At 38.6% G+C, this 25,708-nt stretch overlaps 1 protein-coding gene and 2 long non-coding RNA genes across 3 annotated transcripts in view; 2 read left to right on the forward strand and 1 right to left on the reverse strand.

Annotated features, from left to right (window-relative positions):
* Window positions 1-25,708, forward strand: part of LOC120406226 — a 27,641-nt gene continuing 1,933 nt past the window's right edge. The window contains exons 1-2 of the long non-coding RNA XR_005599153.1: window positions 1-33; window positions 22,885-22,959. This is a non-coding gene — a long non-coding RNA (uncharacterized LOC120406226). The remainder of the gene's footprint in view (window positions 34-22,884; window positions 22,960-25,708) is intronic.
* On the forward strand, window positions 100-12,576 carry LOC120406227. Its single transcript, XR_005599154.1, has 2 exons — window positions 100-250; window positions 12,258-12,576. It is a non-coding gene; the product is annotated as an uncharacterized LOC120406227 (long non-coding RNA).
* Window positions 16,952-25,708, reverse strand: part of ASIC5 (acid sensing ion channel subunit family member 5) — a 20,980-nt gene continuing 12,223 nt past the window's right edge. The window contains exons 7-10 of the mRNA XM_039540715.1: window positions 24,628-24,684; window positions 21,520-21,688; window positions 17,922-18,013; window positions 16,952-17,421 (exon numbers count right to left, since the gene is read on the reverse strand). Of these exons, the coding sequence (XP_039396649.1) occupies window positions 17,231-17,421; window positions 17,922-18,013; window positions 21,520-21,688; window positions 24,628-24,684 (509 nt within the window). The 3' untranslated portion in view covers window positions 16,952-17,230. The remainder of the gene's footprint in view (window positions 17,422-17,921; window positions 18,014-21,519; window positions 21,689-24,627; window positions 24,685-25,708) is intronic.

Genomic DNA, 25,708 nt, shown 5'->3' on the forward strand with positions numbered 1-25,708 from the left:
GGAGAAAGCTGTTCTCTGAGCTTGCATCTGTGGGTAAGAAATGCTGACTTGAAGGCAATTTTCATGTTTGCAACCTGTCTGTGTATATTATGAGATAAAGCTCTCCCTGTAAAGGGGGAGTTAACTGAGAGGGCCTGTGGGGTTTTTTTGGGCTAAACTACTTCATCATTTTTATAGTATTATACCCAAATGTTACGCTATGCTCCTCTTATGAGCAAGGAAGAAAAGAGGCAGAATTTGGTGTATACAGGTATGGCTTGCTCATTCTTCATACAAAGTGTATAAAATATGTGTGGCTTTACAAGTAAGCAATGTGATATGAGTCAACTTCTACACTCAATATACTCCTTTCCAAAAGTAAAGGAGAAGTGAGCAAACAGATTCAAATCACACCAGTTTCTCATAACATGTGAGAATATAGGTATTATTGGTGCCTACATGAAGTCACTGCTGCAGGCTGGATTTGCCCACCTCTGGGTTAGACCTTTAATGAGGATTTAGTTTGTTTAGGGATCCAGCATAGCACATAACCAGTATATAAGTCTATTACTAGTATCAAATTCTGCGTTTGGATATGCTAGTATAAATGAGAGCACAGCTTGGTCCTTTGAGTTTAAATGGAGTGTTATTCATCTTAATTTTAGTAGTGTGGGGTTGCCTTCTGCAAGAACAATATTAAGAAACAGGGTAATGAAAACATCTGCAGCCAAACACCTGAAGCTATGTCTCTGCACCTTACACTGGTGTGGCTGTGCCGCTGCAGCCGCAAGGCATGCCGTGTAGCTGCTGTTTATCGTTGGGAGAGAGCTCTACTGGTGACAAAATAAAACCACCTCTGACGAGATGAGGTAGCTTCATTGCCAGAAGAGCAGCTCCTGCCGACGAAGCGCTGTGTACACTGGCCCTTTTTGTTGGTAAAACTGTTGTTGTTCAGGGGGGTGTTTCTTCACACCTTTGAGCGACAAAAGTGTTAACAATGAAAGTGCCAGTGTAGACATGGCCTAATACCAAGCTACCATCCCAGCTAGGCTTTAAGGTAATGGGGCTGCACAACTGCTGGGATGATTGTGTCTGATATGTTCTGTTCTCAGCCTCCCCTCAGTAGCAATACTTTGTGATTTAACAAATTTCTTCTTAATGTGTAGATTTTCCTGAGCTCTCCTTTGCAAAAAGGAGAGGAAATAGTATTTTAAAACCCCCAAAATAATACCCCCCCAATCCAACTATACGGTGATGTAACATTGCACCACTTCACTCTGATTGCCTCTTCTTATATCTCAGTCTTGTTAAATAGCTCTCTCCCAAATTCCCTTCTTGGGCAAAATTACTACTTAAGTCTGTGGGCTATGCAGTTCCTCAACAGAATTTAGTGAAATTAACAGATAGTATGGAATGCTCCTAGGAGACCATTCACACCACAAGTCAGGCTCCGTGGTGGGCTGCATGTGATGGGGGCAGCAGCCTGGCTGAGTCCAACTTAAAACTATTCAATAAAATAAACTATGTGAACAATTAACTTACATCAGAAATCACTGGTACTTCTGTCATTAATCCCCCTTACTATAGCATGAAAACGTAGCTCCTTGGGACACATGCAGTCTCAGTCACGTCAAACCCATTATCGGACCACACCATCAGGAACCACACATGCTAAAAAATGTTAAGATTTTCCCCAACTCATATAACCTTCTGTCTGCCATGGATATGGCATTTTTATTTATAATAAAATAAATTACTTATTTTAGTAAGACTATACTGCCAAATATGCAGCACCTGTGAGCATAGATGTGCTACACTGTTGCGGGAGGCTTAGTTGCAGTGTTTGTCCCAGCAATAGTGCCCAGGCTTAATGTGAATGAAATTTTAGATATGCCATCATTTGGACAGAAAGCTAAACAGAACTCCTTTAAGAACTCTAGGACCTCTCCACCCAAGGACTGTGTGAGCTGGACATGTGAGCTGGACTCCTCTTGGTATAAAAGAGAGGGAGCATTCTCTGTGAGGACACCTTTCCTTTGGAATCCCCTCTCCAGTGTAGTCTGAATTAGCAAAAATCTGCTGACCTTGTATATGAAAATCTATAATGGAAGTTATGGTGGGCAGGGTTTGAGGGTGGTAGCAGCAACTACACAAGAGCCAGCAGTTGAAGTGGGAGTATTTTGTCATTGTGAATGAATAGGTAAATGGTTGAGATGCCACTCATGTGGGAAATTCTAAATTGAGTAGCTGTTTGGATGATATGCTTTCAAGAAACTTGGACCATTCCTCCTAACCCCGCTTTGATACGTGCAGTCCCCACTGTCCAGCCATGTGACTGTTACAGTTGATACTTGGAAAAGTTCATCTTACTGCATCTCAGAGAAATGTATCATATGGTTCATGTAGGAATACAGGAAACAGCTGTCTTCTTTTGGGTAGAAGTATTGGTGGTTTGTGTCATAACAACTGCCTCATGGCAAAGGATGTAATTTGGTGTTTTTAAAATAAAGTATTTTAGGATCTGAATCAAAAAATTACAGCACATTCAAAAAAGTCAGCTCCTATTTTAATTTTAAAATGGGGGGGAGTAGAGAAGAGGAGGCTCATAAATCAAAGATTATATGCTACCTCAGAGATTTCTAAGCATTTCATAGCACAGATCACATCTTAATACAAAGATTGTTGGAAAGAGCTGCACAAAGAAAGCCATTTGCACTTGTACAACAGGTTTTATGCCTCCTATAAAACCCAAGACTATTCTTGAGTGCTATCTACTGGCACTTTATGTTAGGGACCACTACACTGCTTGAAAAATCTGCAGTGCCAAGTCTCAGTGGCTGGGTCAGTTGACTTGGGTTCATGGGGCTTGGCCAGTGGCACTAAAAATAGCAGTGTAGACATCCCTGCGCAGGCTGGAGCCCAGGCTCTGAAACCCATGGAGGGGGAAGGGTCTTGGATCCTGGACTCCAACCCAAGCAGGAATGCAAACTCAAGTCAATTGACCTGAGCTCTGAGACTTGGTGCTATGGGTCTTTCTTTGTAGTGTAAACATACCATACTATATATAGGTATATATGTGTGTGTGTGTGTGTCTCTGTGTGTGTGTCTCTCTCTTTATATATAAAATCTAAAAGCATTGTCTTGTGGCATGGTTTATCTCCATGCCAAGTCACAATCATGCAGACTAATTCCCCTCCCATTGGTGATCAAATAATGTCACTCAGGTAGCCACAGCAATTGTTGTAAGCCAAAGTGATACTAGGAAAGTAATGTATTTTTAGACAACTGTTAAAGTGCTCTGACTGCTGGCAGTCCATGACTGCATTTTCGGAGCCTCTGTATTTTTTTCATTTAGAAACCTGATCAGTTTTTCTCTGTAACAGCTTATTTTGCCACAGTCCATTCTTCTAGGGCTAGATTCTGACTTTTCAAGCTGGGGAGGGACCCAAGCAGAATTCCTCTTGGGGATTCCTGTAGAGCACATAGGTGAGAGTAATTTCTGCCATCCTTGGAGAAGATGCACTGTGCACTCCCCATTAGACCCAGCTAGCGCTGCTCTGTCTATCCCTTCTCTTTCAGACAGATAGCACCTGCAGAGGCACAGGCAGAGTCTGTGCTTCCTAGTCATGTGGATGTTCTGGCTACAGGGCACATTACGTTATGCTTTACCAATTGCAGCTTGATATTTAGAAATTGAAACAGTCATTCCCAGCGATGAATGTTGAACAGTGAAGACAGGTTGAAGATGTCTCTGAAATAAGGGTGGCGGCGGAAATGCTTACGAATAATGAGAAACACATCAGCTTTATTACTGTTAGTTCCAGATTACTGTAACCATGGGGAATATGCCAAAGGCCTGTGAGTTTGATTCGAATGTGCTGTAATTTTCAAAGAACTGTACAAACTTAATTACTAAACTTTTAGATGAAACAGATGTGCTTGGACTCATTTTAGAGAGAGTGTTTACTGCAATTCCTCCTCTATTTCTATTGCAATTCCCTCCCCCCATCCCTTTATATATCCTGAATAAATGAGCTGCAGTGTTTTGGCAGCATGAATCAGAATTGTTTTGCTTGCTCGTAGCATTTGGAAACATCAATAAGTCATCTGTGTTACTAACCACAGTAGCAGGGCCAGAGTTTGGAACATCTTTTGCTCCTAAATTAAGAGTCTGTGTTGACGCAAAGTTTGCTTCAGAAAAACAAAAAGCTAAACTTTGGCCAAACAGCTTATAGTTTGTTAAAATGCTGCAGCTCTATCAGTTTGCAACTTGGTGTAATGTAACAGCAGTCAGGGTGATAAAGAATTGAGCAAGGGAATAAGTGATGAAAGGAATAACCCCTCCAGCACACAGATGATGAAAAGCAATTTAAAGGATATTTTGGGAAACTCGCTGACACCCACAGTGCACTGCAAAGAAGAAAGGCAAACAAGTAACAGTGTTTGGTTGTGGTAGCAAAAGGGTAAAATACAAAGCAAACAATTAGACATGTTACTTTATGAGCATTAAATCTCATCAGCAATAGCCAGTGTAATACTGGTACCTGGACATCAAGAAAGATGTTGCCATAGGCCCAGATTGTCCCCTGTGCTTCTGCAAGCAGCAGGGGCCATGCAAGGAGGAAGTGCTGACTCTGTAGAATTATTCCCTCCTCCCTGGAACCTGGCTACTCCTCAGAGATTTCATTGTGCATCTGCAGGGATGGGATAGGTGAATTTGTGAGGCAGCATGCAGGAGGAGCTGCTCCCTGCTGTACTCTTCCCTCTTTACATAATAGTTATGCAAAGCTCAATACCTAAGTGAATGCAGCCAGTAGCACAGTGACTTGGGTTTTGTGATTGCAACCTCCACAGGCAGGGGTTTTGTGCAGAAACAGGATGTCTAACCAATGCTATAAAAGGAGCCAGAGGAACCAACCTACAGTGGGTTTGGAAGGGCCCAGAAAGCCATAGAGTTGCAACCACAGCCTCTTCTAATGCCCCTTGCAATTTAAGGTTATGTTCTAATGGTCAGAGAGGATGAGGAGTGAGCTTTGGAGTGGCAAGCCTGGAAAAGACAGATCTGATGACCTGAACCCAGCTAGCCAAGAAGAGGAAGTTATTCAAATGGTCAACTACTCCTTCTACGGCTGATATTCAAATAGTATTTTGGAAAACACTGCATACAAAAACAAGTTTGCTAATTCATGGAATAATAATGCAAATTCTAACTGAACCCATGCATCTGTGTTGTAGAAGGTGTGTTCCAAAGTTCCTCAATCTTACAGTTCTGATCACAGTATGGTTTTCATTCAAACTTTCAGTCATATGGTTCATTGCTGAAAAGTTAGCTTATAACCCTTCATTAGGGTGACCAGACAGCAAATGTGAAAAATTGGAACAGGGGGTGGGGGGTAATATGAGCCTATATAAGAAAAAGACCCAAAAATCGTGACTGTCCCTATAAAATTGGGATCTCTAGTCACTCTACCTTTCATTTTTTCTCAGCTGGCTCTTTGAAGGTTAAAACCTTTTAAATGATTGATGTCTCCTGTTTGTCCCTCTGGCAGGGTTTTATATCTAGTGTAATTCCACTCCATTTGGCCCATTGTGTCCCTGGAAAAAATTGAGGAATGAATAATTCTGATCAAACTAGTAGAAGTAACAGACTTGGAGGTTTTTGGGTTTGCTTTTTATTTTATTTTTTTTGCCTTCCTCTGCTGGAGGTGGGTGGAGGTCACTTGCCAGGGTTGCCTGGGTATTAATTTAAATGGATATGTGGGCCAAAGGTGTTAATATAACTCAGGCATTGCTGAATATTGGACAGTATTTTAAGCGAGGTTTGGGCTTGATATACAGGGACTTTACCCTCTTTAACACCATGATGCAAACACTAATAATTTATTAAAGATAAAGAAAAGAAGGAAAACAGTTACAACATTTGAAATATACAGTATTAAATAAGGCTTTTATTTTAACAACATCTCTTTTCTCCCTTTTCCTTTAGCTTGACAGAGTTTTTAGAAGGAAAATCCCCCTCATATGAGAGTCTTCTGATGATATCAAAGATGCTAATAATGGTTTTTTGGGGGGGTGGGTGGGAAAGAAGTAGGTAGCTAAGATGGGCTGGAGCTGTTGTTATTGAAGTCTGATCTTGTTTCATCCAGATGGTGTTTGGGATTCTGTTGGACTTGGTAGAGGTGGCAGTGTCATCTGGGACCCTCTCTCTGGCCTGGTCTAGTCAGGATATCAGGAGATGGTGGGGATGGCAGCCATAATGGTGAAATTTTCCAGCAGCCAATTTTTCTCCCAGAGTTTCTTTCTTTAAGGACTCACAAAGGGGAATGATGGCATGGAATTGTCTATGCCCTCATTATTTTGTCCACCTGTTAGGCTTAGTTTTGGCTCACCGATTTCTGGTACCACGCTTTTCTTGTTTTCTGAGCATGATCTTAATACAGTCCTTGTGTTATATCAGTAGGTCTTTTTGTTTGGACAAATTCAGTCTTTCAGTCTCCCTTTCATATCTCTTTTTCCATTTCCATTTGTTGTTATAAGTTATTGTGACAACTTATGTACTTTCACATAGTACTTACCCTAAATGTGAGCTCAGCTGTAAGTTTGTAGGCCCAATTATTACAACATGGCACGGGTGCACTCCCATTCTCTGCCTGTGGCACATAATACTTTAGTCTCCTCTGGGCTGTAATACTTTGGTCTAATTTGGGTTGTTGGGTTTGGTGGTGTTGATGATCAGTGTCGTGCAGGAGGTTAGACTTGGATGATCTGGTGGTCCCTTCTGGCCCTAAACTCTATGACTCCCTCCTACATCCTATACCCTTTTTTGGGGCCCAGTGCTGAAAGTGATTGATTTCACTTTCTTGTGCAGGATTTAACTGTAACCACTCTAGGTGAAAAATGACAGAAAACTCCCCAAGTTTAAACAATGTTAACAGGTCTCTTGTAACCCACAACTGAACTCTCAACTATATTGACTGTTAAAACTATGGAGACTGGTGAAGACAACTCTCCTGAGGCATGAATCAGTGTGTCCATTGCTGGATACAAATTCACTAAGAGCTTCAGCTCTCAGGAGGTGCATTTCAAATTGTTTATCCCAGGGGAAAGAGAGGTGAAATAAGAGGGCAATGATTTGAGGCAGTTCCCCAAATTAGATCCATTAAACATCAAGGGCCTGATCCAGTCAGGTGTGGCGTGCACTCTGTTTCCATTGACTTCCACCTCATTTTTGGAAAGAGGCCCCAGTCTCTTAAGATGTTAATGTGACTAGATACTAAACATAAATGTCAAACAGCTGACGAAAACATTGGTCTGTGTTTGCTGTAAACATGTGGAAAAAGACACCTACAAAAATCTATGAGAATGCCTTTGTATCTGAGTTGCTCTGGCTTGTAAAATCCCTCTTTCAGCTGAGCAGATTTGGCATTGAGAAAGGTCTTCACATTCTCAGGGAATCTATAAATCTGTCCAAGAAACTGAACCTTGGCTTGGCAAGGTAGATTAAATGTTATTTTAGTGATTTTTTAACTTCCCGGGAACGTTTACATCTTTTCACAAAAGTGGGTGAGTAGTTAGGGGTGGAGAGGAATACAGGAAATTGAGTTGCTCCATTTTCTGAACTCTTCCAACTTCTTTCCCATCAAAGAGTTTCAAAAGTTACAAGGATAATTCTGGTAGCTAAATTGTTTTGGTGCTGGGAGTCTTTTTTCTTTTTTTTTCTTTTTTTTTTGTTCCAAACAGATTGATTCTTCCCTTGCTCACCTTGGAGGTGCATTAATTAGGCAGTTTGAGATCCCCAGTTTTCAGATTGCCTATTTCTGGAACCTCAGCTGAATGAAGGTTCCAGATCTCAGCCTTCAAACTGCCCTTCTTCCTCATTTCATCTTCTTTGAGGAGTAGCTCTGAAAATCTCAGGCTGGGCATCCAGAAACTGGGGCACTCAAAATCAGTGGACATGTCAGAAAATATGGCCATATGTCAGAAACAAAGACATCCAAAGCCTGAATCTTAATAGAATACTCTCAGATTAATGACCCAATCCTTCAAGTTGCCTCATTGAAGTCAATGAGACAGCTCTGATGAGTTAAGGATTGCGTGATTGGGCTTTGACTGTACACTAAGAAGTGGTCAGAATAGTTGAGCCAGCGTATGGCGGTATATGCTCATTACCTTGGTAGAACAAGTGCTGTCATTAGCTGTTGACCATGGCCACTTCATTTTGCATTAAGGGCAAGTTGACTGTGACGTAGTGGTAGTAACTGGGCCTGTTGTAGGAAATGGAGTAACTAGGAAAAGTTTAAATTATCATGATAACATTGAATCAACTAAGGGTGCTGAACACCTCTCAAGATCAGTGTCCAAGTAATTAATGAAAACAGGTATATTTTAAGTTTTTTCTCAGGTCTTTGGGGCAGGACCATATCTTTTTATGTGCTTGTACAGAATGTAGCAGAATGGATCCCCAGTCCTGATTGGGGTCTTTGCGCTACTACAAAATAAATAAATATATTCCAAATTGTTAGTCTTCATTTAAAACGAGAGTAAATCTCTGAAATGCAATGATGTAGTGCAAGGTGAGCTGCTCTTTAATACTCCTTAGTTATCTTATATTGACTCACAGGTGGAACTGGGTGAATAACTGACTTTTCAGTTTGCTGACAGTTCTAAAAAATTGAAAGGGCAGGTTGGGAGGGGGACAATTTAGGCCAAACTGAATCTGGAAAATACTGAAATTTTTGCCAAATTGAGAAAATCCATTTTTGGTGAAACAAAACATGTTGTTCAGCTCAAAATGTTTTGTTTCTGGGTATTTTTAAAGGACTAGGTTCATGGAAGAGGAGATGTAGTAGCTCCTTATAACTTTTAATTCAACGGTTAGGGTACTCACCTGGGATATAGGAGACCCAGGTTTAATTCTCTCATTTGCCTCATGTGGAGAAGAGATTTGAACTTGGGTCTCCCACATTGCAGGAAAGTGTCCTAGCTACTGTACTATGGGATATTGTGGTGTGGGTCTTTCTCAATCTCTTCTGTTGAAGCTGTTCCACTTCGTATAAATAATTAGCCTTTGGAACAAGGACTTGAACTTGGATCTTCCCTAACCTAGGTGAATGCCCTGACCATCAGACTATAAAGTCATTTTCATGTTTTCCTTGGCCCAATGACTATTCATTATCATAGTGAATAACCTATGAATGACTATTTCAACCACAAGTCTCTTTCTGACCATTTAGTCTTTTAGCTATTTATTGTTTGCTGAATTTTCTTATTTCAACGTAAACAAAATCTCTTAAAATGTCTGAAGACTAACTCTTATAAAGTTACACTAGTTAAACAAAGTCTCTCTTTATATGTCTGGTTTGTATCATGTTGGGCATTGTTTGCCATTTGTATTCATATCGTTCTTTCTAACAGGCTGCTTGGGTGATTACAGTTTACATTCCATTTATTAAAACTACAGGAAGGGTCAAGATATGGTGTAACATTTACAGACTGAATAATTATAAGAACTTGCAAACTATATAAGAGGGATAATCTTGGCTTATGAAGATCTTGATCCAAAGCTTGTTTAAGGAAACGGAAAGACTCCCATTTAGTTTGAGATTTAGATCAGCCCCTAATGAATATATTTGACCCTGTAAATTGGGACAGAGATGTCAAGGGTATTTCCATCTGAGGGGTGGGGGCAGTATACTCAGTGTAACAGTCTGTCTGGTCAGGTCATCTGCAATCTCTGGATCTAAAATGAACCAGTACTGCCTGAGAAAGGGCCAGCTTCATTAAGTTAGAGTAGTACAGGCTTATAAACGTATTCCCATGCTATAGCTGTTAATGAGGGACAGAGACGCACTGTGTTAGAGTGGGTTACCCCAAGAATGTGGCGGGTACCTGCAAGGACACATCTATGCACTTAGCTGATACCTGCAGTAATTTCTGTTATGAAAACTGCTACTGGAATGAAGTCATTTTGCAATGGCTATATGGTTTAAGATATAGGGATGCTCAAAAATGATGAAAACTTTTAAATAAAAAAACAACAATTTTTACTTTGCATGTACTATGAGACCTCATAACTTTGTGTCTGACATAATTTTGAGGACCCCAAAACTCTTTCACAGCTTGACATGTAAAGTTCATATCCAGTTTGAAATGTTGTGGTTTTTCACATGCAATAAATGGTGCCAAGTTATCGTGGCAGCCATATCTGTCAATTTTTGGCTTACGGAGACAACACTGGGTGGATATAGCAGCACAGAGGACGTCATATAGTCATTTGCAATACACTCTCACCCACACATGTACAGGAAGTTAGCTGTAGATGGAAATGGACAAGGATGTATGTACTCTGGCTGCATGAACATAGGGTTCTATACTGGGTACATCATATATTATTTAAGGCGACAGTGACTTTAAACCAGAATATTGATTAGTTAAAATGAGAGATGCTGAAGATATCATTGTTGGTATTCCTGTTTGTGTTGTGACAGCACATATTATAAGCCCTCTTTTCTATTAGAATCCCATGATGTCCTGAAAGCATTACTGATTCTTGTGGCAAGGCTAATTAGTTAAAGAGGAGAAAGCAAACCCTAGCACTAACACAGCTAAACTACCCAACCTCAGCCTAGCCAAATGACATATTTCTCTAGTGATAGGAAAGCCTCAAAGGACTCAGCAGTTGGTTGCTTATCTGAGCTATCACTTTTGAACAGTTCTGCCAGTATCACAGTTCTACCATGCACTGTTGTGCAACCACTCCTGATCTCTGCTAACACCAAGATTAGAAAACCCTACCCCAGTCCCTTCCTTACTGCTTCCCTTCGTGTTCCCAAGATTGAGCAGTTGTCAAGAGTGTTTGACCCCAAATTCTTTTAAAACAAAACAATCCTGCCTCCAAACATTAATCTAACATTAAAAAAAAGAATTAAAAAAAAGCTTCCCATAGTCTTGCCAGCCTGCAGGTTTTTGGAAGAGACATGGGGGCTGTGCCTTTCTCCCACCCAAATTAGTTTGAGTAATTTCTCCCCCATGGATGGAGTAAATTTTTTGGGAGGAGGGGGAATAATGGGAACCAGTTTTTAGAGGATGTGTCCTCTCAGAAGAAGCTGCTTCTAGTGTCCTAGAGACTCATGGTAACTCTCCTCCTGTTAGAGCAGTGAGGAGAGAGAGGAGGAGAGCTTATCCTGAACATACTCTCCAATTGCCAGGTTAATGATGTTCAGGGCCAAGATAGTCATGTAAGGTGCATATATAGCAGGACTCATAGACTTTAAAGTCAGAAGTGATCATCATGATCATCTAAGGGAGGGCTCTGAGTTGCTACAGAGAATTCTTTCTCAGATGTCTGGCTGGTGGGTCTTGCCCACATGGTCAGGGTCTAACTGATTGCCATATTTGGGGTTGGGAAGGAATTTCCCTCTGTGTCAGACTGGCAGAGACCCTGGGTTTTTTTCGCCTTCCTCTGCAGCATAGAGCAAGGATCACTTGGAAGTTTAAATTAGTGTAAATGGTGAATTCTCTGTAACCTGAAGTCTTTTATAAACCATGAGCACTTCAGTAACTCAGCCAAAGGTTCGGGGTCTATTACAGGAGTGGGTGGGTGAGGTTCTATGGCCTGCAATGGGACTGTGTGCTGGTACTGAAATCTACAGTAACATCATGCTCCTATTACATACACAAGCCATTTATAATTACATTTCACAGAATTTGGGGGTTTTATAGTTCTGATAATATCAATATTTATTTAAAAGCAGTTTTTCTATTTTAAATTTTCACAGTTGTGGGAAATTATGGGGGAAGGCAGACAATAATTAAATGACAGACATTGAGATTCAAAAAGTTAAAGGTTTATAACCATTAAAATACATTGTCAACATCACATGTTAAAATATACAAAGTAAATATCCTTAAATCAAACTCTGATAAGTTCTCAAGTGGGCAAAGGTAAGAAAAATGTAATCTGTAAATTTTAATTATCAGTGGAAATATTTTTTCATTTTGTGTCTATACTGCGAAATTGATGTTGACCAACATTTACTGATTAAAAATCGAATCCTTCCAAGCCTATTAATAACCCTATCATGTCTCAACAATGAAATAACTAATCATTATAATACTAGCTTTAAGATACTTCCTGTATCCTGAGTTTAATAGCTGCATGTGCTGGTCAGCCTGAGTGTGTATTTAACTTGGGATACAGTTATATTAACTTGATATATTATAAACATTAGTGCATCATCTACATAATTTTAAAACTGTGTATACTTTTGCTCTAACAGATGGAATGAATGCACTACTATAACCTAACATGCTCTGGGATTTCAAATACACGCACGCTTTCTGGGCAAGCCCCTGGGAATGACTGAACTGCGAAAGAACCATAGCAGAGCCCCAAGGAGTCTGCTGGGTCCTGCCACTGAACTACTGGTGCCAGTGAAGTGGAACAAATCACCTTGTTGTCCCTAATGTTTACCTGAACGAAAGCTAAGTGTGGTAGCATATGTCACAGAAAAGCAAGAGGGCACTTTCCCCAAAACTTGAGCCTATATATGTAAACTGCTCTGATCATTGACAAAATTCAATGAATGGGTGAAGATTCAGGCTGGTTCTTGTTTTATATTCATAATTTACTGTTCCCGGCGATTAAGTTCATAGTACTTTTGCATTGATGCTTCTACAGGATGATTTCCCCCCACTTCCCTACCATCTGAGTTTAGCTAGGACTGGTATAATTTTGGAAGTAGTGTATGGTGTTGTAAACACACTTCTTCTTCCCTAACAATAAGTGAAAATGTAAAAGAAAGGAATAAAAAAATCTGACTGGTTTTGAAGTTAAAAAATACGAATAGTGCAAGCCATACTGGGTTTACAAGCAATTCTTTAGAGGCATTTCCAAAGCTTGTGAAGGATAGAAGTATTTTTAAATATCACAAGAGTTTGATAGTACAATGCTGAGAAAGTTGGCTCTGAATATGAAATCTTCCCTTACAGACCGGGCAATAGAACAAGTCAAGAGTAAGTAGGACATCTGCTGGCGATTAACAGCAATTAGTGATGAGTGAAACTTTTAAGTAGAAGTCTGCTGGTACATCTGTGTAAATTTGGAGGAACTTCAGTGGAATTTATTTGGATTTAAGTGAGAGCTAAATTTCACTCATAATGTGATAGAACTGAACATTATCCCAAGCCCTTCATTTTTAGAATATATTTCATTTCTCCTTGTCCCTTGCTGGGTAAGCTGCTACCTGACCCACATGCAGATTCCTCTTTGGCCAACATTACCTCCTTTTCCCCTATCCATGCATGATAAGCCCTCAGCCACTGATACTCAACCTTCACAGATGCCCAGCTATTCACCTTATAGAATTTGTCTTGCTTTATAGTGGACCTCATTAGAAAAAGCAGGGTGGGGGGAAAGCTAGCAAAACTTTTCAAAGGAAGCAACCTGTGTTTTTCTCAATCTCATTTTCATCTAAACTTTCTGATTCTGAAATGGAGTTGGAGACTCCACTGATTGGATCATAAAGTTTTTGTCTTTGTTTTTAGGAGCTATTCTGCTCTGATCTTTGCTTGCTCTATTTGTTACTCAGTGGTGTGAAGGGAGCTAGTAAGAAAGCTATCTCCCTATCAGCTGAATATTCTCTGTAACAGAACATAATATTCTAGAACAACACAACACAAAGACACACAAACACTCATTTTTTATCAATGTTATATTAAAACCAAGCACATTCTTAAAGGCTTTTAAATCTTAGAGTTTGCATCTCCTTTTCAGTTTGTTTTACATCAGGTAGTCAACTGTGGAACAACCAACTGCTAGGCAGCTGGAAATGCCACCTCCTGGCTGATAAATCTCCATCTACCACCACCCACCTTAAAATTCAGATGAGTCATACTGCCCAATACATGTCAGATTTTTAAGAATTGTGGGCAGCCCACAGAAACCCCACTGTTCGCATTACAATATTTTTATTGTTAGGATTAAAACAAGTTGGGTTTTATAGTAAAACCCATAGATTGGAGAAAGCTTGTTGAAATGAAAACCTTTGAACCTGGAGCGTTGAAGAGGCACTGGAAAATGATCAGATATGTAAGTAGCAAAGTTCTGTTTGTTGAAGACAGATTAGATTATCCTTCAGTAAAATATCTTTCTGCTTCTCATTATGTGGACTTCCTGTTCCTACCCATCCAACAAAGCCATTTTATTTTTTCAGTTCAATATCTTCTCCTTTACATTTCCCCAGTCATTCCTGTGCATTTTTCAGACTTATTGTCAAATGTCACAAAGCAGAAAAAAGCATTTTAAGCTTCCACTGGGCTGCGCAGCACATCTGCTATATCTAGCTGTACTGAAGAATCGATTGCATTACATAACCTCACCACGAGCCATTGCTGCAAATGAACAAAAACTGATTCTGTGATTTGAGTTTGGGCAAAACTCTGACCCTGTACTTTCTTTAAAGTGCTTTCTGTCTTTCATTTTAAAATAACTGATAACCAGTCAATTGAGATGTTCTGGGCCAAATTCAATGCAATTGCACTAAGGTAAATTTGGTCCAGTGCTTCCGGTTGTTCTCATTTTAACCTCCATGCCAGAATTGTTTTCTTTTTAATCTTTACATATCGTTTGTCCTGTTTTTCAGTCACTTGAAAAGGAGCTACCTGCTAACTTTCCACACAGCGAAACTATACTAATTGTTTAGTCTGGTACTTATTAGGAGCACCAAGGGAAAATCATTGCACCGCTTACAAAACACCTTGTTCTGTTTAGTATTATATTGTGCTGAATCATTATGTTCAATTACTCTTTCCTTTCTGTTAGAATATGCCGCGTTAAGTCCCATTGTAAGTATCAGAAGCAAGACTGAGTGCTATAGGATGAGATTTTTTTTTTTAAAGAGATGATGGGCACATAACTGGAGTTGGGTTAAGTTCTCTAATATCATGATTTCACAAGTAAAGGTCTAGTCTTACAGCAATAATACTTCCCTTAGAAAATAATGTGGAATCTTGCTGGATTTTTGCTCCACTATATGACAGGACAGGCTCTTTTTTTTCCCCCTCCTCCTCCAGGACAGCAATTTCTTCTTCTTACTGTTTCTCTGGTATTAACAGATTTGATAATACCAGGAAAAATTTTCCCAGCAAGCAATGCCCTTAGCTGTTTTATGCACCAATCTATATACTGACCTTAAATTCACTCAAACGCCTACTTACTGAGAAATAAAATTGAGGCCTTTTCTCTTCTTTTTGAGAGCAGAAATGTTCGTTATCTCAGGGCTTAAAGTGGAGTCACAGAAAGAAGTGCTAGGTCTGTCATTGCTCACTGATGGAATTTTATTAATTCATAACTTCATTTTATCTGACCGCTTGCATAAATGATAGATTACTACTTTACATTATTACTTCCTTGGGGAAAGATAGTATCCGCTTTGCTTCTGCAATGTAATATTAAACTATGGAGAAATTATCTGAATTTGCCAGTCATGTAGTACTGTGTGGCTGCTCAGAGAGGCACAGTGTAAATGGGACTACATATACCATATTGACATGCCACAAAGTGAATAGAGGAGTACACTTTGTGGACTGTTCATATGGGCTTATAATTTTTTTAGTGATCAGAAATCATGCAGATCCAGAGCCTTAAAGGTTATGATTTCTCCATGTTACTACCAGGTTTAATTATAAACCCAATTTAACCTCTATGGGACTATTGGCTAGCAAAGCTGGTTAGGCCTGAAAAGTGCCAGAATTCACTCTGAAAGCTAAGGAGAATTGTCTGTAAGGTTTCAAGAAAATAGGTCAAACTAATTTTGAATAACAAGATGCTTAAAAAGAAATGACTGATTTTGAAATGTTGACTAAAAATTTCAGTTTGTCTCTACTTTAAAAATGGCTCATCACTATCCTGTCCAAATTCCACATTTTCATTTGTATTAGGAGACAAAATTCACTGACTTCAGTGGGGTAATTGATAGTTTTAATCAGGGCAAAATATGGTCCTATGCCTTCAAAAATGTCTGAAGCTCTGGTTATTATAAATACAGGCCTTCCCTATTCGTTTCCATAATTTTTAAATGGTTACAGGTTTTTTAAACTGTAACACACCTTAGTAAACATAACTTTAAGATTTCTGCTATTAAAGTTTTTGTTTTGTCCATTTACATTTTGCTTCCATCATAAGTTTCTCTGGTAGCTTATTCCATCTTGACTATCTTATGCATGAAGTAGTTCTGGCTGAGAACTCTTACTTGCACTTAGTTCTTTAAGTGTGGTAACAAGATTTTGAACCTTTCACAAGTATGTACAGTTAGGGTCTGATCCAAATCCAAAACAATTGGGCTCTTTCTATTGAGTTCCACAGGACCTTAATCCTCATCAATCTGTTTAATAATTTTGGAAACTTCATTAAGTCACCTTGAAGTCTCTTCATTTACTGTATTGACTGAGTCTGTTGTTAGTGGAAATAAGTAACAGTGAGTAACCTTTACAGTAGTTTAATTATAACGTTTTAATACTTTTTTCAATATAAAAAGTCACATGCTTACCACCAGCTGTGTTTAAGGAGACCAAGAATGTCAAGTTTTGGTTCTCCTTTCCCATCTCTCATTCTCATTAAGGGCAAATGCCAAGGTATTCTTGCCTTTCCCAGCACTGTGGTAGGCTGACCCATAGGCTTTTATTTATTTATTCTAATTTGGGAATGACACACCCTAATTTAAATCTTGTTATGCATTAGGGGCCAACTCCTAATTCAAGGGCAAAACTTCCATAGACTTTAATAGGAATTTAACCATAATTGCAGGTGGACTGCAGCAAAAACTCCTGTGGTCAGTGGGGATACCCTCTTCTTCAGCCCTGTAGCATCACTTCTGTAATAATCATTATTAGGAAGATTTGTTTGAGAGTGATGGAGGGTGACCCTGGAGAGCTGAAATTATCTCTGTGAGACCATTAATTTAGCTTACCCAAACTGCAGAAGTCTTCAACTCTGTGTCATACATGCAATAGTGTTACATGTCAGCATAAACCATTTGCTCAGCCACTAAAAATTATATTGGGTTAGATAAAGATTACATTTGTCATCATAAGAGAAAGAAACAGTCTTTCCAATGACTATTGTTTAGAATTCCATTGTTGCATTATTTATAGCTGTTAAGTGGGGAAAACCAGTTGAGGTTAAATATCAATTTTCTCTTCAAAATGAAGGCAAGTTACAGGAGACAGTGAGGCTTTGTGCCTTGACAAGCCATTAGCATTCTTGTATTCCCTCCTTGTCTGTCCGCTCGTTCTGAGCTGGAATATTCCACTGGGGCATTTCTGGTGCTTTCAATAGAAGAAAGATGCACAGCCAACAGAAGTTGGTGAAAACATACTCAACAATTTCTATGATTGTAATCATACTGGCTCCACAAAATAAACCAAGTTGGCCACCAACGTCAGCTGTAATAGAAGAAAATAAATGCATGTCAGCCTAAGCATTTGGTTTAGTCTAGCAAGCAAAGAAAACCCTGCCAGGTTCAAGTACTAAATAAGCTAATTATACATAATTCATCATTTAAAAAAATTAAATGTTTATGGGAGAAGATTAATCTAATGCTTAAATGTTCAAAATAAAACCTGCAACCTAACATAACCCATTGTACAGTATTTGCAATTTTTTAAAGAAAACTTTAGTAAGCAATCATTGTCCCCAGAACTCCACTGGGGACTATGAAGCAGAATATGTCTCTTACTCCCCTTAGAGGTGCTGTCTGTGCTGCTGAGTCTTTTAATGGGACAGCAGCACATTCTTCCTAGAACCTAAGTTCTGGAAAAGTGATTGACAGTTGCTGATAGAATAAGGTGGACATTTACTCTTGCTTAGAAATTTGACTGGAGTGTCTGGAAAAAGAATAGATTTGAAAGAAAAAATAAATAAATATTAACCAATGAATATTTACCAAGCAACTCAGACACACTCCGGGCCTTCTGCTGCCGAGTCATTTTGTAGTTCAGATCATGATATTTAATGTCAATATACACAAGATTCTCCCTGATGACAAACACACACATAGTATAATTTGACAGTATAATAAGTACTGCTGCTTATTTCTGTCATTAGTTGTATAGATAGAAATTAAATTCATACTGGAAAAATGTTACAGGAATGATAGTCGCTGTCAAAGTGCAATGAAATGAAACCGACAAAAGTGTATTTAAGCTGATAATCAGGGAAAAATTCCTAGCAGTTGTCTACTAGAGTGTGGAACAGTCTCTCTTGTGAAGTGCTGGAAGCCTGTCTGTTCATGACGAGGTACAGCCAGAATTTTTCTCTTAAAACCCCTTTCATATAGTGAACTCTGCACAGGCATAGTGATCCAGCCATGCAGGGATCAGGGTCGACGACTGTATTACAGGGAGTAAGCTTGCATGGACAAGGATATTAAGCAGGGCCCAGATCCACAAGAGTACTCAGGTACCTAAACACTAAACTTAGGCACCTAAATCAGAGTTTTAGGCTACAGTGTGATCCACAAGACCAATGCTCAACTGTTGCCAAATGATGCAGGTGCTAAATTTTCCACTGTAAAAGTACCTTGGTAGCCTAAGTTTTTTGTCTCTGGGAATGTGTGCTGGTATCTTGATGTCTGGTTCCCACCAAAGACTCTCACCAATACATGAACCAGGGGAAGATAGATGGAGGAGCACCTATCTCACCTGGGAGGCCCAATCTGGTAGGCACACTCAGAGGTTGCCTACCACATAGGGTCCCCTTCAAAAGTTGGCTGGAGAAGCAGGAGGAGTCACCACCTACCTCATAACTTTTAGCCCAATGGTAAGAGCACTCGCCTGGGATGTGTGAGACCTGGTTTCAATTCTCTCCCCCACCCACTACCTGAGAGAGAGGATTTGAAAGGTGCCTGAGCACCGTAGCTATGCTGACCTAGGAAGTGTAGACCAGGGGGCTCTACTGCATAAGTAGCGCCCCAATCCTGCAATGATTTATGTACATGTGTGACTTTTGTCCTCTGCCATTAGCCCTATTATTTAATTTTACACCCTGAGTAGCCCCAATGAAGCACATGGCTAAATCTTTGCTGGATTAGGCATATGGCATTACTCAGTGAGAATAAGGATATCAGGATCTGGCCCTATGATACCATGGTTAACAGGAAAGAGATTCCACATAGCTGCAAAATAGACACCTTAACCACAGAGAACATAAGAGCTCTTTCCATAATCATTGTGGATTAGAACACAAAAATAAGTGTTTCGCTTTAATTTGTCAAATGAAAATATTGTTAAACACAGATGTGGTCATGGTTTTTAATAATGTGAATTCTCTTTGGAGACTCATGATTATAAATTTTAGGTGTAACGATGTAATGTAGCTCATTCACCCACTTTCACTGAAACTCAAGTATTGGCTGCCCAAAATTTTCTTCTGCAATCTCATCAGGTGACTATTCTACACTGTACATAACATCTGATAGTAACAATAATTCCCCTGTTAATGGATCCTATTAATTATGCTTCCTAGCATTACCGAGGAGTTGCTATTGTGTATATTTGTAATAAGGCTGTAAATAGTAGACTCTACCTTTTTACATCTTCCAAAATCAATAGCTCCCTACATTTGGTAATTTATGGTCTGTACTAATTAATATATTGGCTTGATTCATATTGGCTACAGACTTGGTAACAGAATAATTTTTGGTATTGTGACTTGGTTAATTGAGTAATTGCTGGTTTGTCTAATGTTTACAAACAATAAAATAATTGACAACGTGAAATACATAATGTCATTGTGGAATTTTCAATGGCTTAATATAGATTTATTTTAATAATATGCTTAATTTGCATGCCATTGTCTGCCCTTTGTTCACGTGCAAAATACACGTTTAACCATGGTTTCAAGAACAAGAAATTCAACACTCACACAAACAATTAAGCAATTTGGATATTTTATGGGCCAAAACTTCCAAGCAATTCTTTAAAGCATCTACAGGCTTTTGTGTGTATAGTATCTGCCCATGCACCTATTCACATCTACTGCATTTTACAGTAGAGCCTCAATTACAACACCAGTGTTATGAACTGACCAGTCAAGCACATACCTCATTTGGAACTGGAAATATGCAATCAGGAAAAAAGAAAGAAAGAAAAAGCAAATACAGAACAGTGATGTGTTAAACATAAACTACTAAAACAAAAGTAAAAGTTAAAAAAAAAATTGACAAGATAGGGAAACTGTTTCTGTGCTTGTTTAATTTAAATTAAGATGGTTAAAAGCAGCATTTTTCTTCTGCATAGTAAAGTTTTGAAGCTGTATTAAATCAATGTTTAGTTGTAAACTTTTGAAAGAACAACCGTAACATTTTGTTCAGAGTTACGAACATTTCAGAGTTACGAACAACCTCCATTCCCAAGGTGTTCGTAACACTGAGCTTCTAATTGTGCTTACCGATATACAAACAGTTCTATGGACTGAATTAAAGACCCTTTGACAATTGGATTCTGTATTTCCTAATGTCGTGTTCTACGAATTGTTCTCTTCTTCAGACTTGTAAGACTGTACTTTTAGTAAGTAAATCCAGTAAGAATTTATCAAAACAGACTATATCAAGTGCTTGCTCATGTTTTTCCTGTTGCAAATTACATTACATTAGTTAATACATTTACTAAACAGAGATCTTTATTATTGAGCTAATGTCATCTATGAGGTTATGTAGGTATGTGATATATATTATTGAACCCATTGATAAGGTAGATTTCACAAGCTTCTGAAAGATCTCTTTCCCAAGTGAAGGTCTCCTTTTTGGAAAACTTGTATGTTATACAATATTTGGTAATCTAGTAAATAGTATTGTATTATCAGCCGTATCTACTTTTTCTTGGCGATTGATACAGCATCAAATATTATCTGAATACTCCTGTGTGAGGGGTGAATTATATTAAGCCTAATATTGATAAAACTAAATATTCGACCTGTAACCTTAAACCCAAAGCAATAGGCCCACACCCAGACAGCTCACTTTCCTCATGTTTTACAAGTACTTCTACTTTATCTTTAGAGAAAGAAAAATCCGGCTTCCACTGATGTAGGGTGGAGTTGTACCATTGACTTCAGTTGTATCAGGAGCAAGATCTCAGTATTGCCTGTTGCACAAACTCTCTTCCTGGGGGTTACGAACAGGTTTCAAGAGGATCACAACCACCACCTCTTTCTTTATGGCTAGGTGGGGGAGGGGTTCTAAAACTTTATGGCTATAATATTTGTAATATGGGGGTCACTGCAGGGGAAAATACCTGAGACCACTAGTCTCCTAGGTTATCTAACAGATATAAAACAATAAAATACTGTGTCTTGGCCAATTTCCCATGAGAATACTTCATATCTATTGCAGGCATTGTTCTTAATATTGTATTCAAAGTAAGGTCTCATGTAACTGAACAGAGTTCACATTTTAGTCAGGCCCTGTAAATAAATCAATAAAGATGGCATCTGTAAATGATCCAATATATTCCTTGTAAAGACAAAGTTTTAAATAAGATTACCTGATATACTCTGGATTTCTCTTCAGCTTTGTGGAAAAGAATTTTAAGGCTTTTTCACTCGCAAAACTTGAATAGGTGACAGTGGTGGGATAATCTGTTTCTTCACAAGGCACAGGACAAGTGGAATTGTGGGTTCCTACTGTACATAGTCCCATTAGTTCTATTTTATCTGAAATTTCAGGAAAATGAATCAATACTATGTATGTTAAAAGGAATGTGAACTTCGTAATATTTCGTTTTATACAAAAGAAGTTTGGGAAACTAACCAATAGAATTTAATTGACTCCAATAAATAACAGTCTTTATAGATGGCTCTTTATATACGAATCCCAAAATATTTTACAAAAGTCAATATTATTATTCCCATTTTATGGAGGTGGAAACTGAGGTACAGGACTCCTAACTAACTGCCTGATTTTTTTCAAAGGTGCTCAGAACCTGCTATTCTCGCTGACTTCAGTGGGAGGCTGGATGCTCAGGTCCTTATAAACAACTTGTGCAAGACCACACAGAAAGTTCATGGTAGAGCTGGAAATGGGAACGTAGGTCTTCTGCCACTAAGGCTCAAGGCTAATCCATTGGACCATGTCTTGCTGACCTTTTATCATGGAGTTTCTGTGTGCGCAGAAGTAATTGCAGGATTGGTGTCAATGTTCTATGAGCTAATGTTTGTTAGTTCTCGATGATTACACTGTAAATTTCAGTAAGAACATCTTGTCCATTTAATATATTGCCATTTTGATAATCCAGCCTTTTTACACTATTTTTATGTAGACGCCATTCATTCTGTCTGTCTTGCACTTCTTTTGTATGTTTCTACATTCCGGCATTGTTACTTGAAGTCACAGATATTCAGATCTGTATGGTCATTGTGATAATAAGTAATTCCACATGTAGGGTTGTCATTTTTGTCATAGCAATTCTTAGGAAAAGTCACTGTGCTAGAAAATAGTTAAAATTGTCAAAATTATATAGACAGGATTTTTAAAAGTCTTTTATACAAATTCAGCATGGCACTGTGTTCCCTTTATGCTTCTGGAATAGCATAAAGAAATACAAGTTTACAGGATCTTCCTTGGCCCTCATAGCAAATGCTCCCACCTCCTTCCCCTACTCCAAATATAAGGTGAATTTTTCTGCAGGATGTGGGAGGTGCCAGGGAGCGTGGCCTTAGCAAACTCTATTTCAGATAGTCTCATCAGTGGAGTGGCCGACCTTTGCCTCTCTAACCCCTTTCCTGTGCTAACCACACTAAAAAGATATAGAACAGTATCTGGCCCCCCTAAATAAACTTTAACTTTTCAATTTGGTGTAACTAACAAACTGTGTTAGTAATTTTGGCGCTTTCTTGCCTTTTCTGCCAAGGTTAGGGGTGTATCATCTATATTGTCTACATGGAGACAACTTCATGCATTCAGGGGAAATGGACTTGAAGATCTGGTAGGACTTTATTACCTCCACTCTGATCATAATATAAAAGTTGATTTCCTGGAGTAAGCCTTGGTAAACTCAACATGGATATCAAATGTGGTTGTTGTAGGGCTTTTTAAAGTAGTAAATACTCGGCACTTATTAAATAGCCATATTTATTGATTTTATTTGATTTTATTTTACCATCTGAGAATCACATATCCCAATTTGGAACTAAAGCTCTTGGTGAAAGCCTACTGTTCTAGTTCTTCATGTCACTGCTACATTGCCTCTGAGCTCTTCTCCTATTCACCTTCCATGAAACTCAAAGTTTGCTTTTTTTCTACCTTTCAATGTTCTCTTTGAAGCTTTCAGTAACTTCTTAGAATATCTACTGACTGAAATACCTTCTCCCTAAAATCCCCAAATGTCGAAGATCATGGATATTTAAGAACATGAACATTATTGAATGAATGACTCCTTTAATAATGGTAACAAAAATCCATCCTTAGTCATAACAGATTTAATTTGAGCACCACATGTGTCTGGCACTTAGAAGCCTTCCAATAGAAGCAAAAAGTTGACCTAAATGGCTTTTTCTTACACTTTCATGCTGTTGAAAATGAAGGTTCAGTTCAGGTAATGATATACAAAACAGTATTCAGAAGGTGTTTTCCAACATTCATGAGAAATAATACACCAGCTCATCACTTGCAATAGGAGAATGCATTTTGTAAGAGTGACTAACAATTTTCTAATTCAGTGTGCACTAATCATTTGCAAGTAGAAGTGAATTACCGTGATAGTTAACAAATGTAGAACCAATTTTTGTTTTAGAAACAAAAAAATATGATTCCAATTTTAAAGTTTAAGTGATATAAAAGTGTCTAACTCCCTGAAAATGTATTTGGTTCCTCCTGCGAAGATATTTATTAATTCTAGTACTAGAAAGAAACAATATCTGTATCATAGTAGTAACTGCTAATTTTTGCGCTCAATATTTAAAGTACTAAGCACTTCTAATAACCAGAGAAGCAGAACTCAAGTGCAGCACCCAGAGTAGCCAGACTGGGCACTGAGTAAAAGTGTAGGGTATGGGCTAATCATAAATCCTTCCTTCAAGGCCAAAAAACCCTTCTGAGGAAGTTTCTGCAGCACAATTGCTGGAACAGGGTTTTTGGTGAGAGGGTTACATTTACAACACCTAATATGAATAAAAGTGCTGCCATTTCAAAATACTCATGAAAACAGATTAAAAATGTCACTAACCCTCTGCAGCACTGGAAACGCCAGAGCCTTGCACTAGGGCAGAAGCCCCAGTAAGTAGAGCTGTCCCTAAGTAGAAAATTGAAGCAGACTAATCTGCAGTTCCCAAACTCAGGAGATGCAGAAATGAAAACAAATAGTGCAAATGAATGGCTAAGCAGTCTTTGTTTTTAAAATGTAAGGTTTTGTTTTTAAAATGAGTAACAAGTTTTTTTTTTCTAAAAAGACATTTATTCAATGTCCTATTGCCATTCTTCATTTTGAGACTGTCTAATGACCTGACCATATATGTTCTAGTTCAGTTCCAATGTAATATTCATTTTCTTACCAAGTTCTAGCTATTTTCTAGTGCACACTTGGAGCCTTCTAATGAACTTTTAATGACGCTCAAAAATAGAAAAATATTAATATGTTAATTAAACTGTTACTTACAGAGTGCAGGAGAAACACAACTGTAGAATTTTTGTAGGTCACATTCTGTTCCGTTTCCTTAAAAATAGTAATAATAATAATTAAAGCCTGGAATATACAAATTCAAATTAAATACTTCACTAAAGCTAGTGCGCCAGTTTCTGCCCTCAGTTGCACTAGTGTAAATACAAAGTAACTCCTTTGAAATCAACAGCTTTATTCCACATTTTCAGTGACTGAAAGATCAGTTTGATGCAACACTGTTCATTGTTATCAACACAATATGGCACAGAACAGAAAAGCTTGGTAAAATTTAAAAATAAGAGTAAATTTCATTATAGCTGTAGGTCTATCAATCCTGCCTTTTGACTTCAAGGCATCCACCCAATATATCATGTAAAACAAATATTTTAGGGAGCTAAGGTCAGAAACTTCAGTTCTTAATTACATAAACAAAATGGGGGAAGGAAGTGAGGTGTGTATTATTTCTTACTATTTTGATTGATAGTTTAAGAACTATGTTTAAGGCCAGCCTAAAGACTTGGCCCCACTGAGGTAAATGTCAAAGCTCCTGTTGACTTCAGGAGAGCTATGCTTTCACCCCAGACTTCTCCTTACTGGCACATCCTGCTTGGGCCAACTTGTCCCTTTCACAGCTGTTCAGAGGCAGCTGGGCTTCTTTGAGCCTTATCGCTTCAGTTTTGTTCTTGTAGATATGCTTGATCTGTAACCTCGATTTCTATATTATGTGATATGAGTTGAGCTGCGGTTCTAAGGGCATCCAGGCTGCCTGATGCAGAGCCAGGAGCCCAACCCTCCTTAGAGGGCTTCAGGTTTCCAGTTCCTGGAAGCCCTGGAGTGGTGCATCTGACCTAGAGCCACAGACCCTACAATGTTGGGGTCCCTGGCATCCTGCCAGGCAGACTTCTGACAGAATCTTGGCTGATTCAATGAAAGTTTGTTGAACTTAAGCCATTCTCATGAAACGGTTCAGGTTTGATGAACTAGCATTTTCCAACAAAACTCTTTCATCAGAAAATTCTGCCCAACTCTACTAATGAGCAAATAAGTTTACTCTCTACAGAAAAGTGGTGAATGAATA

This window comes from Mauremys reevesii, linkage group 5, assembly GCF_016161935.1.
Source record: "Mauremys reevesii isolate NIE-2019 linkage group 5, ASM1616193v1, whole genome shotgun sequence".
Taxonomy (NCBI): Eukaryota; Metazoa; Chordata; order Testudines; family Geoemydidae; genus Mauremys; species Mauremys reevesii.